The sequence below is a fragment of the Phaethon aethereus genome, assembly GCF_964289735.1.
Source record: "Phaethon aethereus genome assembly, chromosome: 26".
In the NCBI taxonomy this organism is placed as follows: domain Eukaryota; kingdom Metazoa; phylum Chordata; class Aves; order Phaethontiformes; family Phaethontidae; genus Phaethon; species Phaethon aethereus.
Genome location: NC_138602.1, coordinates 420,813 through 435,498, shown reverse-complemented (window position 1 = coordinate 435,498; position 14,686 = coordinate 420,813). Strand labels below are relative to the sequence as shown.

At 51.9% G+C, this 14,686-nt stretch overlaps 2 protein-coding genes across 2 annotated transcripts; both read right to left on the bottom strand.

Moving 5' to 3' along the window:
* Window positions 1-1,774: 1,774 nt before the first annotated feature.
* On the bottom strand, window positions 1,775-5,272 carry KLHL33 (kelch like family member 33; the record flags this gene model as incomplete). Its single annotated transcript, XM_082010874.1, has 4 exons — window positions 4,703-5,272; window positions 3,514-4,447; window positions 2,929-3,099; window positions 1,775-2,351 (listed from the first exon to the last, which is right to left on the bottom strand). The coding sequence occupies exons 1-4, from the start codon at window positions 5,223-5,225 to the stop codon at window positions 1,775-1,777; spliced, it is 2,205 nt and encodes a 734-aa protein (XP_081867000.1). The 5' UTR covers window positions 5,226-5,272.
* A 2,512-nt stretch (window positions 5,273-7,784) lies between these two features.
* NDUFA11 (NADH:ubiquinone oxidoreductase subunit A11) lies at window positions 7,785-11,657 on the bottom strand. Its single transcript, XM_082011074.1, has 4 exons — window positions 11,365-11,657; window positions 11,119-11,211; window positions 8,818-8,940; window positions 7,785-7,978 (listed from the first exon to the last, which is right to left on the bottom strand). Exons 1-4 carry the CDS (start codon window positions 11,444-11,446, stop codon window positions 7,866-7,868), a joined length of 411 nt encoding a protein of 136 aa, XP_081867200.1. The 5' UTR covers window positions 11,447-11,657; the 3' UTR covers window positions 7,785-7,865.
* Window positions 11,658-14,686: the final 3,029 nt, after the last annotated feature.

The following is a 14,686-nucleotide window of genomic DNA, read 5'->3' as shown; positions in this document are numbered from 1 at the left end:
AAGGCTGTTCAAAATACTGAAAAATTATTGTGATGAAGGAGGAAATGTTATGATAGAGGGTAGCAAAGGTACCATTCTGCATTTCCTCCATAAAAAACCTTTCAGAGGCAGAAGTATAATTGCTAATCGTCTCCACAAGACTGTAGCCAAAATACAGTAACGGCTTTAGTACAGAGCTCAGATGATACCACATTAAGCTCAAGGTCAGTGCTCTAAAAACAAAACTCACAGGTGAGACATTACTAATCATTGCAGAGTACAGCAGCCCGCAGAAACCAACACCGATCCTTAACATGTACAGCAAAGATGAGAGCATGATGCAAATCAAATAAACTGATATTGTGACCTGCAACCATTATTATCTCAAGCCTCGTACCCCACGTTGGGCGCCAAAAAGAACTGTCGTGGTTTAGCCCCAGCTGGCAACTAAGCACCACGCAGCCGCTCACTCACTCCCCCTCCTGCAGTGGGACGGGGGAGAGAATTGGGAAAAAACTCGTGGGTTGAGATAAACACGGTTTAATAGGACAGAAAGAAAGAAGGAAACAACAATGGTAATATCAACAAAGGAATGTACAAGAACAAGTGATGCCCAATACAGCGATTGCTCACCACCCAGTGATCGACAGCCCGTCCCCGAGCAGCGATTTCCGCCCCCAGCCAACTCCAGTTTATGTACTGGGCATGATGTCATATGGTAGGGACTATCTCTTTGGCCAGTCTGGGTCAGCTGTCCCGGCTGTGTCCCCTCCCAGCTTCCCGTGCACCCCCAGTCTGCTCGCTGGCAGGCCAGCACAAGAAGCTGGACTGTCCTTGAGTACTTAGCAACAACTCAAAACATCAGCACATTATCAACAGTTTCTCATCCCAAATCCAAAACACAGTCTCACACTGGCTTCTATGAAGAAAACCAGCTCTATCCTGGCTGAAATCAGGACACCTCCCCTACATATTCCAGGACTCTCAATTCCCTCCACAGAGGTACCACTGGTATCCCAATATCTCCCAGAATCCCCATTACCTCTGCATTTCCTTGCAATTCCGCCCTAGGATTCTCCCACCTCTCCACACAACAAGCACTCCAGGTCACTTCTGGATGCCAAGACCTCCCAGAACCACCTAGGAACCCCAAAGGTCCCAGGACCCCCAATGCCCCCATCTACCCTGCCATGTACCCCAAAACCCTGGCACCCCCAGGACTGTCTTACTCCCTCAGGATCCCCCATGCACCCCCAGATGTCTCTCAATCCCAAGACACATGCACACCCTCCCCCATGCCCAATGAATGCAGACACCCAGAGCCCCAGTGCCCTCCACCCACTGCTCCCCAGGGGACCCAGGAATACAGGCAATCCTGGTCCCTACCACCACCCATCCAGGACGCTCAGACTATTTGTTTCCTGCTCTCCTCCTGTTCCTTCTGAGAAGCACCTGATGGCTGGGCTCCCCAGCAGAAACAACAAGACCCACATAGGTAGTTCAGGAGCCACTTTTATTCAGCCCAAGAGTGGGGGGAAATCGGGGGATCCCCAGCTCCCAGTGCAGGGGTCAGGGCAGGGCAATGAGTATTCCTGGAGGCACAGGGTTGCAGTGTGGGGAGTCTTTGTATCCCACGGGGTCCCCACAGTCTAGGGCATATACCCTGGGGTGGGGGGTGCTGGAAGCCACAGGAGGAACCCATTCTTGAGAAGGGTTCTGGGGGTAATTTTGTCCCGTAGAGGTGACCATGGATGCTACCTGGGGATCCCAGTATGGTGCAGAGCTTTTAAGCCCCCTAAGTATTATTGGGGGTGTCAGGTGATCTTGAGGGGTCCTCAAGGCTGTTGGGGCCACGCAAGGCAGGGGGTACAGTGAGGACACAAGCCTGGAGGTCAGTATAGGCATGGGGCAAGGTGCCTCGGGTGATCCAGCGCCGGGTGCCAGGCTGGTAGGCATGGATCAGGTGGGTGTCCCGGTAGGTCTCATGACTGTACCCTCCCAGTACAAGCAGCTCCCCACCCAGCACAGCTGCACCCCCAACTACATGGGCATGGGGCAGAGGACTGAGGAGGACCCAGATGTCCAGCCTGGGGCTGTAGACCTCAAAGACCAGCTGGTCCCTGTAGCCAGCCTGCCCATCCTGCTGGCACAGTCCCCCGGCCACATAGAGCTGCCCACCTGCCTCCTCCATGACGTGCCCAGCTCGCTGGCCATTCATGGGGGCCAGGAGTGTGGCAGGCGCATCCGGGATGTAGCGCAGCATGGCCGCCTGGCACTGGCATGCCTCATCACACCCCCCTGACACGTAGAGGGTACCATCCAGGGCACATGCCGCGTGCCCACACAGAGCCATTGGCAGGGGCTGGCACCTCCTGGGCAAACAGAGAGGAAGGGGGTAAAGGGCAAGTTAAACAGGGCTGCCCCATGGTGACTGCCTGCCCAGGAGTTCCCCAGTGAGCCATGGCTCCATTGACCGCTCAGCGGTCAACACCTAGAGTGGTGTACCTCAGTGGGCAGCGTCAGGTAACACATAATGGATGCTCAAGGGCCATCACTGTTCAACACTTTGTAGACCCCAAAAGATGCCATTGGTCAACCCACAGTGGACTCCCTAATGGACAATATTGGCAAACACCCAACAGAGCAGCCAATGAACATAGCTGGAAGTTGTTTAAATGATTTGTCTCTTTGGCAGATGGCCAACAGATGCTCAGTGAATACTATTGGACCAAAAATTCATTCACCACCCAAGAAGCATCACTGGCCAACACCCAATGACCTCCAAGGGACACGGTTGCTCAACACCCAGTAGACCTCTCCCAAAGGCCACTGCAGGCCCATTCTCCATTGAAGGCTCAGTGACCCAAAGACCACTCAATGAGCACCACTGTCCAATGCAAGGGGATGCTAGGGCAGAGGAAAGCAGCTGTTCATGTGGAGCCGTCTCACCTCCAGGTGTCGTTGGTCAGGTCATAGCACTCCACAGTGTCTGTGCAGTAGAGCTCCCCCGAGCTGCCCCCCAGGGCATAGATGAAATCCCCAAGTGCCACAGCAGCAAAGTAGCTCCGCCCACAGGTCATGCTGGCCAGGCGCTCCCAGGAATTGTCCATAGGCTGATACCTGAGTTTGAGAGGTAAAGGAGCAAGAGATTACCTGTTACTACAATGCCATGGAGTGATGTTGGCACTACTGAGGGCAACAACCCACACACAACCAGCCAATCCCATAATGCCTTGGGGACACATGGTCCCCTTGCATGGGACCATCACCTCCTTCTGGGCAATGCCAAACCCATAATGCCCTGAGGCATCTCCACATAGGGCCTCCCTGCCCTACCCCCAAAAAGCCTGTAACATCCCAGGGTGGAAAGGCACCTCCCAGTCCTACACCCAGCCAATCCCTTGGAGCCACTTGACCAACTGCAGTGCCACAATGCCTTGGGTCCATGGGGCAGCTCTAGCTCCACCAACACCTCCTCTGATCCCAAAATGTCTTGGTGCTACATGGCACCTGTAGGTCCTCTGTAGCCCTCACCTGTAGACACTGGCCAGGGTGTCATGGACCCCATAGTAGTGTTTTCCACCCAGGATGTAGAGGATGTTGCCCACCACAGCTACAGCATGGCGAAAGCGAGGGCCGTCAGGAAAGTGCCCCAGTGCCCGCCACTCCACCCGCTTCACCAGCCCCACAGCACTGAGGTAGCGGTGGGCAAACCAGAGATGTCTGCTGGGCTTCCGGGCAGCCAGGTTGGCTGTCAGTCTGTCTCCACCACAAACCACCAGCACCTCTTGCAAGGAACGCACCCGGCATGGCAGCTGGGCCATGGGGGCTAGGCTTGCTACCACGAGCTCGTGGAGGACCTTTGGGTCAGCTATCCCTGCAGTCACTGATGGGACTTTTTTCAGCTCCCGGCCGGACATGAGGGCAAAGCGAACAGATGACAGGACTTCCTTGGCTAGATCCTCCTGGCCATCTCCATTGGCCATAAGCCACCGGGATGCTGCTTCCAAAGCCTCCAGTTCATGGAGGACGTTGAGACCGTCAGAGCGGAGGAGGCGGATGAGAAGATGTGCAGGAAGATCCAGGAAGGCTGGTGTGGCCACCACGCTGGGGAAGGTGGCCAAGATGTAGTCTTCTGCTACGCGGCCCACCTGGGCCAGCCCGTAAGCCGCAGCAAAGGCCAGAACGTCCAGGCCAGTTTCTGGGGTCAGGCCACGGGTGAAAACATCCAGGCAGAGGGTGAGGAGCCCCCAGGCCTGGTAGCGCAGGGAGGTCTCAGCTGCCTCCAGGACTGTAGGCCACGGCCCTGCCACAGTCCCTGTGTAGGCGAAGGAGAGGAGGAGGCGCAGCTCAGCTGGGGACAGCCCTGTGGCCAGCGGGGTGCTGGGGTCGTGGGTCGCCTCCCGCATGGGGCAAGTGAAGAGGGCCCGGAAGAAGTCACAGGAGCAGCTCAGGGCCAGGCGCTGAACTAGGGGGAAAGAGGAAGAACGGTGGGAGCAGCGGGGGACGCTTTGCATCACGCAGCCCTCTGGGAAGCCAGGTGTCCTGGCCGGGGGGGCCCAAACCCCCAGCTCTCCCGAGAGGACCATCCCTGCAGGCACCTTTACCGCCTCATCCCCACCTGGAGCCTCAGCTCCTGGCACCCTTGCCAGGGCACTTGGCTGTCCCAGCATGTGCTGCCCCCTCCCCAGGCCCTCCCGGGGCACCCCCACCCCCGGCTCACCTGGGATGACCTCGTCCCCTGCCTGGAGCTGGAGGTCGCAGCCCAGGCCACTGGTGTAGAGTTGCTCCATGGCTCTTAGCGTCTCCCACTGCTCCTCCAAGGGCTTGGGACCCTGCTCCTGGGGTTCACTCTGCAGCCGTGGGACACAAGCAGCCACCACCCGGGGGGCCCCCAGGGCCCGGGCAGCCTCCTCTACCTCCTTTTCCTGGCCATGGGGCACAGTTCCTCCATAGGCGAAAGCCAGCACAGCCCGCCAACCCCATAGTGTGGCTCCAGGTGGCAGGGAGAGAGGGGGTGGGGGGCCCTGGTGCACCTCTCTGGTCCTACCCTCCAGGAAATGGAGGAAGAAGGAGCTGATGGAGGCCAGAACCACGGCATGGGCCACGTCACCCTCTGGGCCCACGGCCACGTCCACCAGCTGTCCTGCAGTGCGGAGGTGGTCAGCTGTGGCCAGGAAGTGTCCAGCGTGGGCCCCGTCCCGCAGGCTCCACTGGGCTGGGGCTGGCCCCTCTGCAACCCACATCTTGCCTGTGGGAACACACAGAGTCAGGGGTCAGGGTGCTGTCCCCACAGCCACAGCCTCTGGCCCATGGCAGGAGTCCTGGCTGGGGACACAGGGTCCTGCCACTGGCACCCCCATAGTGAAAGCCACTGGATCCATCACCAAAGTCTCTATCCCATAGTTGAGGCCACCAGGAACTACTACTGTGCCATGGCTGAATTCAGTGCCCCTTGGCAAAACTGCTGCCCCATAGGTGAGACCAACAGTCCTGTCACTGTCCCATAGCTGAGGTTGATCGTCTGCTTCATTGCTGAACCTTCAGGATGAAGGTACAGACCCACAGCCAATGCTACTGCCCCAACTGAAAGCCACAGCCCCATAGCTCAGTCCACTGTCTCCCATCAAACCCTCCACCCTGTAGCAGAACACACCGAGCCCTTCCCCAACCATTGCCCCATAGTCAAGACCATTGGTGCTCCAACAGTGGCAAAGCTGCTGGTCCCCAGAACAGCTCCCGGTGAAGCCGCCTGTCCCACCTGTTCGGTGCGCAGCAGCAACTGCTGTGTGCTGCCTGTTGCGTGTTGTGATGCATTGCACTGCCAGTTGTGCGTGATGCTGCAGGTCGCACACCCTCTTGCACTGCTTACTGTCGGGGCGTGCTGACCCTGGCGTGGTGCGCTGTGCCACACCGCGGTGCGCTGCATGCTGTCACGCCCCCCGCCCCGTCTCGAGTGGTGCCTCACGTGCCACTCGCTGTGTTTGCACAGTGCTGCGTGCCCTCGCTCAGGCCACGTTTTGCAGCTCGGTGTGGTGCGAGCCGTATGCTGTGTCCTGCATTGCCGTGCCACGCACTCGTCCCCCCTTACCGCCTGCCGCCGCTCGGGAAGCTCCTGTGACCCCCCAGGAATGTGCTCGGGTAATTATAGCCCAGACAGGACACGTGGCCGCGACTGGGAGCTGGGAGAGGCCCAGGCGGAGGGAGGTTCGAGGCCCTGGAGCCCTGGGGTGGGGTGGCAGGGACACCAGGGTTCCTTGAGGACAGGCAGTGGGGCAGGTGGAAGCTGTCATTTTTTCCCCTCTCAGGCAGTAGGAAGGTGCAGGCAGGGCTGTAAACCCTGGGTTACCCTGGGCAGGTCCTGCTGGGGATCTCTGGCCCATCAGTCCCCCCAAACCTTGCTCACCTCCAGATCCCAGGGTGAAGCAGGGCTTCCCTCAAAAGCCCTTGGGTGGGAGAGAAACAGTCCCCCCTGTTCTCCCAGTCCCGTGGGGCATGACCCCCCACCCGTTGTGCTCCTGAACTGCAGCCCAGCCCCACTGTCCCCTGCACTGGAGAGCCAGGGGTCCCCCAGCCCCAGTGCCAGGAAGCACGAGGCACTGGTGCCTTGACCCAGCCCCAAGCGCCTGCAGGACCGTCCTGCACATGCCCAGGACCCCCACCTGCTCACAGAGCACACACACCAGGGAGCGGCACAGCCTGCCATGGCTGTGACCATCTGTCCCCCGGTGTCTCTCTGTCCCCTCCTCTGCTGCCCTTGGGTCCCCAATCTCCTTGTCCCCGGTTGCCGTATCTCCTGTCCCATCCCCTCACACCTCCCTGTGTTACCCTACCCCCCATCCCTGCTTCCCCTCATGCCCATATTCACTGTCTCTATTAACTCACATCCCCATCCCAAATGTCCTGTCTCTGTACCCTCCTATTCCCATGTACCTGGTTGAATTCTGTGTCTCCAAAGCTGATGATTTCACAGCCTTTCCAAGTCCATTTTCCAGCACTTATCTACCCCAACTGTGAGTTTTTTTCCTATCTAGTTACAATTTCCCTTCCTGCAACTTGTGCTTGTTATTTCTCACCCTTTATTGAGTACTTGATCCTGCCTTTTCTGCAACCATCAAGTTGTGAAAAAAATGGTATTTCATCAGCCTTGACCTTCTTTTCTCCAGGCTGAATGATGCAGTTCTCCACACCTCTCCTCGTGCACCCTGTGCCTTAACACTACACACCTCCTTGGTGGCTTTGCTGGACATGCTTCAGTTTGCACACAGAAAATTCAACTGGACACAGCCCTGAGCAACCTGCTCCAACGCAGAGCAGGAATATCTCCAGGGGTCCCTCCAACCTCAGCTATTTTCCCCAATTCTAACCCTGAAGTTGTGGGCTCTACACTTCCTTAAAGGCTTATGAGAGAAAGTCCCCAGGCTCCTAAACACCTTGTGGGCAATCTATACTTACTTCCCCCAACCCGAATTCCTAATCCTCAACCTAGAGCCAAGCGTCTCTTCAGAAGTTTTGACTCCAAACCCTTCCTGATGGACTCAGTGAGGTGCAATCCCAATTCCTGCCAAAAAATCCTGCAGGACCCACTTGAAATTACAACTCCTAAAAGACCAGACCAAAACCAGTAATTGTACCCCTCAAGCTTGTGTGCGCAATACAGAGACATGAAGGCAAAGTGGCTTGTGCATGAAAAAGAAATAGCAGGAGCAGGTGATCAAAGCTTCCTCTCCAATAGCTTCACCTTTTTTGCTTCTCAGCCCAACACTGCAAACAGCCGGAGGATGTAAAAATTTTGTGACAACCACTGATCTGACAGTATCTTTATTACACAACGTCTTACTACATACAGCCTTCAAAAGACAGCTCGCAGGGAGGAAAGGCGACATTTACAGCTTGGGAGGTCCCGTCAGCCTCCAGCCCTCCTTGTTACCTATCTTCATTAGAGCAGCGGTAATTCCAAACCCCAAACATGCAGTGGTACCGGTCATGTAACTGTGAGCTGGAAAAAACAAATCAAACCATAAAAGATCTATTAGGGCACAAGTACTATGCAGTAGATCTCAACAGATTGCAATTTTTTCATAAGCTACTCAGAGTCCCTTGACCATCAGTAACATTGTTTGCCAAGAGAAATCAGCAAAGCAATAATTTTTCAAATTAAGTTTTGTCATGCTTTTAGCTTGCAGTTTGAAATATCAATTTCTATAATCCACTACCCCTTCTCATTACACAGGCAATCTTAAATTGCTTATTTCAGTGACAAAAATAACAATAACTGCTTCGAACTCTCATCAGCTCAGCAACTAGGAAAAGTAAAGATACATTCTATTTCACCACAATTACAACTTAAATAAATCCCTCACATCTTTAACACTGGGTCTGAAAATGCCTAGTGAAGAGAGCTGTATAAACATCTGCAGGAGCTAGTCTAGCCTGACAAGATGTCATAGGAGCAACAGCAGAAAGATAGAGCTTGTCACTCAGAGCACATGAAGAATTCACAAGGCAGACGTTAGATTATATTTTCCGTGTAAAATAAATCACATTTGTTGCCAAGAAAACATGGATTTCCACAACCTTACAATTTCAAGTTATAACTGGTAGTTATAATTGGCAGTAGTGGGTCTGCTCTCTCTTAGCCTCCTTCTGTAGCAGCATCTATTTTAGCAGACCTGTACAACGGAGCATCAATGAAACTGGTATGAAATGGAATTCACTTACTGAGATGAATCTTTGCCAAATAAGCCTTATATCAAGATTATTTTATATTTCTCCCTAACAGAAAGGTTTATAAAAACAAAGAGGGCTCATTTCATTACAGACATTATCCACATTTACCTCTTGCACCTAAGACAGCTCCTGTTGCACAGCCTCCTATGAAATAGTTCAAGGGATCCTCTGGTTTCTCTCGGATTTCTGCACTGAGGCAGGTAGTTAAGCCAAACACAGCTCCTAGAGTAGCTGTAAACAAGAGATAAAAAAAACCCCCAAACCCTCAAGGAACTGAGAATTACATACATACAAAGCACATCTTTGAGATGCATGGTCCTGTTCAACAGCTCCTCTGGGAGAAAAGAGGAAAATGAGCAAGATCTGCTTTCGATTACCCAGGGCCATCATATCCTAGCTGCTATGATGAGACTCAGCATTATCCAACTCCCATCTGGTTCCTTCTGGCACCTCCTCTGGTCCAGCAATGCAGCCACCTCCATGCCATGCAGGTCCTGCACAAGCAGGTCCAGCTCAGCCATTAGCTGGGTCCCCAGGAAGCCTGCTGTGTGCCAGCACACAAGGCAGCTGCGTTCAAATGGCTTTGGACAAATGCCACCACATCCAGCTTGGTTATTAGCTCAGACTAGTAAGAGCCCCTCCAGATGAGGCAATGGGGCAGCCCCCAAACAGCCAGGGCGTAAGAAAAGAGAGAAGCAGGTTCCTCTGTAGCACATTACCCCAGGGTGTAGAAGATAGCAGAGCTTTGTTTGGGCTCAGTGCTGAAATGCTGCTCAATCCAGCCTCACAGGGATTCAGGTAGAAAAAGGCAGACAGCTCTGCTCTCCCTAAGGTCAGTTTGTTCTGGCATTTTACTCCTCTGCCTGCCTGGGGCTCACAATGATTTCTGAATAGTAGGAAAATGGATTGAGTTTGTACATTATTCCTTTTGTAAACAGATTTTGATTTTTTAAATTGATTTCATAAATTGAATTAAGAAATTGAAAAGTAGCAGTCTACTCCACTGAATTGCATAACTCATCCCATCAGACCCCACATCTATATAACTGCAAAGTTTGGCAAATGGCTGTGTCAAGCAAGTACACTAGTAGGTTTTCTGTTTGTTATACAGGTTCTTGATCATGAAATGTGACCCACAGATCAAGGACTATATTTCAGCTTTCCTGCTTTGGAGCATGGAGTCTGTAAGCAAAACACATGGCTTCAGACCACAAGTTCTGTCCCCTTAACAGCAGGCAGGATAAGCCCTTCCCCACGTGTGAGAACTTGTGAGCGGATTCAGTATGCTGTTTTAGGACAACAGGATTTACTGAAATCATAATTGGCTACATTATCCAGTCCATTAGAATGACCTTTTATGGCTCAACTCATTACAGGAGATTCCAGGTCCTGTTTTAGAGTTGAACAACTCAAAAACGCAGATCTGGACTTCTTGGGAACCAGCTTCCAGTTCAGAGCACTAGTGCACGGGAAGAGACAGAGGTGACATAAGCCATTAAATCAGACTGAAAAACAGGATGAGTTTGGTGAGAAGAAAACTGTGCACTTGCCAAAGGGCTGAGGGAGCATCAGCCTTCTGGATCTGCACTTGCATCTGGAACAGGCCCCTCAGTTCCCTGCTTATCTCTTCAGTAAACATTTTCTCTTGCAAAACACAGACAATTCAAGACAACTAAGTGGTTTTTTCTTGGTTAATGATGGGAAAAAAACCCACATTTATTTTCCTTCTGCCATCAAAAGCATTGTGCTTGCTATTCAGCAAGCGTAATGCCTAAATAGATGAAGCAAATGTTAGCTTCCACTAGACTTTTGTCCAGAAACTAGCTGTTTTGCAAATACTGAAAATATGTAACTTTTTCTCTAGATTGCAAAAAATGCATTACCTAAACTTTAAACAAAGAACATGGCTTTAAAAAAAGAACATGGGAGACAGAGACTGCCTCAGATGCATCTTCAGCCTGAGCTGACATGGCTGTTCTTCTGTCTCAAGCATTAATCCAGGAGCTTCTTTTGCCATCACACATATGATTACCAGTATTACGTTATCCAGCAGAAGATATTGCCCTGATGTGAATAACTTCTATTCCATTCCGATTTGACATATAAACAAGTAGCGTGTTAGAGGAGATGCAGCAAAAGGAAACACAAACTGTAAAGCTTTGCACTTACTTCTTTCAAGTCATTTTAGCATTGGGCTCTTGGCTTCCATCCTTACAATAACTATCTGCCTTCCAGGCTTGCGGAGGAGGAAAACCAGCCAGTGCCAGCACAAAGGCAAAGGCAAGGCCTCACCGGAGGCTGCCCGTGCCGCGGCAGAGCGGGGCGGCCCGCGAGACCGACCGATGCGGAAGCGCCCGCCCGCCGGGCACCGCCGCGGCCGGCTGGGGGGACGGGGGCCCCGGCCCTTACCCATGGTGACGCTGTCCGCGGCTGCCATCTGCAAGGCGGCCAGGGCCGAGCTGGGCTGCAGCAGTATAATGCGGTAGGCCGTCCCGACCAAGCCTGCAACACAGGACGGCGTCAGTCAGCGCAGCCCCGGCTGCCCGTGCCAGGGCTCCCGCCGCCAAGCCCGAGCCGGCCCACCGTCCCCGGCTCCCGTCGTTAACGCTTCGGAACCGCGCGACCCCCCTCAGCCGCGGACCCGCAGATCCTCACCCGCGGCGGCGCCGACACGGGTGGTGAGCCAGGTGCGGCGCGGGCACTCCTCACCCTCGGGGCCGTCCCAGTAGCCCGCCATGGCGCCGCAAGGGCACGGGCACGGGAGCCGGCGAGTTCTCGCGAGAGGACGGCGCGGCACCGCCCCGCCGGATGCGCGCCGGGCGGAGCAGGGGCCGCCGGTACGCGCGGGATGAACGCGGTTCCCCTGCGCTGAGTTGGTGCCGTCAGTACCTCAGCACGGCGCTATCCCCGGGCCAGGAACCTCAGCCCGGGTTTCCTGCTGTCTCTGCCGTGGCTCCCGCCGGCAGGTCAGATGTCCTGCCTCCCGCTGGCACGTGCTGGAGCGCACCCTTGGAGATGTAATTTCGTGTTTTCAGCTCACACCCAGGCCGTAGCTCTTAAGTTGTTTTCAGGTGATGCAGCTCTGTCTCTAAACCTAAACAACATAAACTGCTGATAGCTCCGATCCTTCAATTTTTCCAACACTGGCTGGTTTGTGGCAGTTTGGAGGTTGTTTTTGTGGTGTGGGGTGGTTTTTTTTGTGCAGGGGCTAGTTATATCTAAGTATGAATTTTGAAGGACTTTTAATTCTCTGGCTGTCTCTGTATACAGTTATATTTGTATCTCCATTTTTTCCTTCTGAAATAATGATTTTTTGACACACTTAGGTCACACTGTAGGGTAGGCTGTGCTGTATGTATTTTATTTTTCCACTTGCTGCTCAGTTTGCTCAGTTGTATGCTGCCTACTCCTCCCCAAGTTATCCCAAGGAACAGCTGTTGTTACCAGCGCTTGTAACTCTACCTGCCAGCAAACGCTGCTGGACGCCAGGCAGCCGCTCGGCCTGTGCTCTCCCAGCCTTGGCAGCCGGGAGAGGGGACCGGGCGCTGGAGGATCTGGAGCTCGCTTTGGCATACCAGAGAGGTGCTGCGGTGGTGCATACATGAGGCATGGCAGGGCAGAGAAGTCATCTTCATTCCAGAGCCGTCTCGAGGGTCAGTTTTAGAATGGGCTGGTGGGGGCATTAATGACAGAGGGAGTCACCCTTGTAGCCAAGAGTAGAGGCAGGGCCACTGTACCGCTTCCTCTGTGGCTCTTCTTAAAAATGCAAAACCAAATACAACAATCAAGTACTCCCTTGCAGTTTATTAAAGGAAGCAGTTTATAGAGCAGTTTTATTCCTCTTGCTAAGTCCTTTCTAAGCACATCTAACAAAGGGCTACGTGACCGCTACAGCAGCAAGATGAGAAAACCCATGGCTGCATGATGGCACACGGTGAAAATACTCTTTCCCCAATATAAACAGATGGAAGTCACCAAGTCTTACACAGGGTAAGACTCTACACCATTAAGTAATGAATAACATTCTAGGCTTCAAGCAGCTGTCAAAGGCCATTCTGTCCCAAGTGTGTGTTACAGTGGATTCATACCGCTCCTTCCACAGATGAGGTGGGACCGATTCCCGACTTCTCTCCTCGTTTGCAGCAGGTACAAAGCCTGTAGCTGCAAGACACATCACCTGGTTTTATGCAGATCCTAACTTACGCTACCTGTAGACCACCGTTAACCCTATGGACTACCACATTGCTGCTATCGTTTATTTTTCAGAAGCCTGTCCTCAGGCTACTGAATGCTGTGGGGCACTTCCTGGGCAATTAGTGCTCATTAGAGAACTGTCAAGAGTAAGATGTAACTTATTTTATATAAGCAGGCAAGTTCCAGGGAAAGCAACATAAAAATCAATCTAGGTAAAGTAACATTACTCTTAAAACATCGAACTGGACTCCAAGTATTTTGTGTTTAACTGTGGACTATGGCTACAAAACAATTAGCTAATACAGACATTATTATTAGTTAAGGTAACTGTTTATATGGGGGGGGAGTGACTTGCCACCATACTACAAGCTGCAAATAACTGTTTTCTTCTACCTCTGAAACTCTTTTTTAGAAATGAGGACAGAACCACCCACCAGCAAGTCACATTCAAAACATTTCCCCATCCTCCCCTCTTTTGGGGGGGAGCTTTTTGTAAGGCCTTATTCAATAGACCTCCTACCCACTTCTAAACTCACACTCTGAACTTGCCGGAAGAGGAATTTTATCTTGTTTGCAAAATGGACTACAACTAGTCAGCTACTTTCCAGTGGTCTATATAAACACCATTTCCCACGCGTACAATTAGTACAGACTGACGGCCTGCCATGGAGTGCTCAGATTAACAGTTGCTAGCAGCAAATGTCCTCCAGCTCAGAGCTTGACTGATACCTCCTGGTCTCTTGAACAGGAGGACATTAAATACAATATTACTGCTTTGCTTTTCCTAGGTTTCAGTAGAAGCTAAAGGTAAGCTACCAGAATTTGACCAAGGATGGCTCATTTAAAATATACCTCACCTTAAATTCATACCTCACATCCTCAGAAAAGGCATTTACCGCCCAGCCCCAGCAACAGAATTACCAGTGTTCTTTGATGGCAAATTCAGCTTTCATAACTTTAAGTGCTTGAAGGGAGGTAGTCAAAAGGGAATGCTGAATACTATCTTTAAATGAGAGACTTTTATTTACAGAAATTATCTTTGAGCATTTCTTTGCAAGATACCTGTACCATAACCTAGAAGCTAGGAATGAAGACTGACTTAGAGAGTCTAGTTTAGCAATTCTCTCTTAGCACCTCTGTTGCTCCGTGCTCTGTGCTAATCTTCACTGGGTAGAGAGAATACTCTGGAAAATTAAAATACCTTTATAAACACGCTGTCTGAATTTATCTGCTACCCACATAATGGACTCTAGAGTTCAGTTTAAGCAAGTCAGTGCACAGAAAGACCAAACAACAAGGGGAGAAAAGCACACAGTGAAAAGTCAGTTTAATGAAATCTTGCATGACAAATTATGGCAGTTATCATAACTGGAATTCCTAAAACTAGAGAAGATTATGGGGAAACATGGTAAGTGTTCAAATATGTAACATGTTTCTAGAAAGGAAATAAACCATTTTCTACACTCACTGGGAGAACAAACGGCCAGTCAAACTGCAGAATGGGACGCATTAGGAACAGTCATTTAATGGCAGCAATACCTAAGCAATGGAATTGATACCTCAGTGACTGGGAACGGGGGGGAGAGTCATTACAAACTTGCATTTTTTTATTCCTGCAGGCTTCTAACAATTTTGACATCTGCCCAGTCTGGTTTCAGTGGAGGGCTGCTGAGGACTAGTTTATTCAGATCTTTCCCTGCCCTGTCTTCTCTCAAGTAGTACATCATGCACTGGGAAATGGACTACAGAAAGATTAACTACATGTTTTCTTATCTTAATGTTT

Bases quoted from the DNA above. Each gene is read 5' to 3' on its own strand.
- NDUFA11 (XM_082011074.1), bottom strand. From the start codon at position 11,446: ATGGCGGGCTACTGGGACGGCCCCGAGGGTGAGGAGTGCCCGCGCCGC. The intron at 8,941-11,118 runs GTAAGGGCCGGG...TCTTGTTTACAG, and splicing joins CGCGGACAGCGTCACCATGG to CTACTCTAGGAGCTGTGTTT. The intron at 7,979-8,817 runs GTAAATGTGGAT...TGTTTTTTCCAG, and splicing joins AGCTGTCTTAGGTGCAAGAG to CTCACAGTTACATGACCGGT.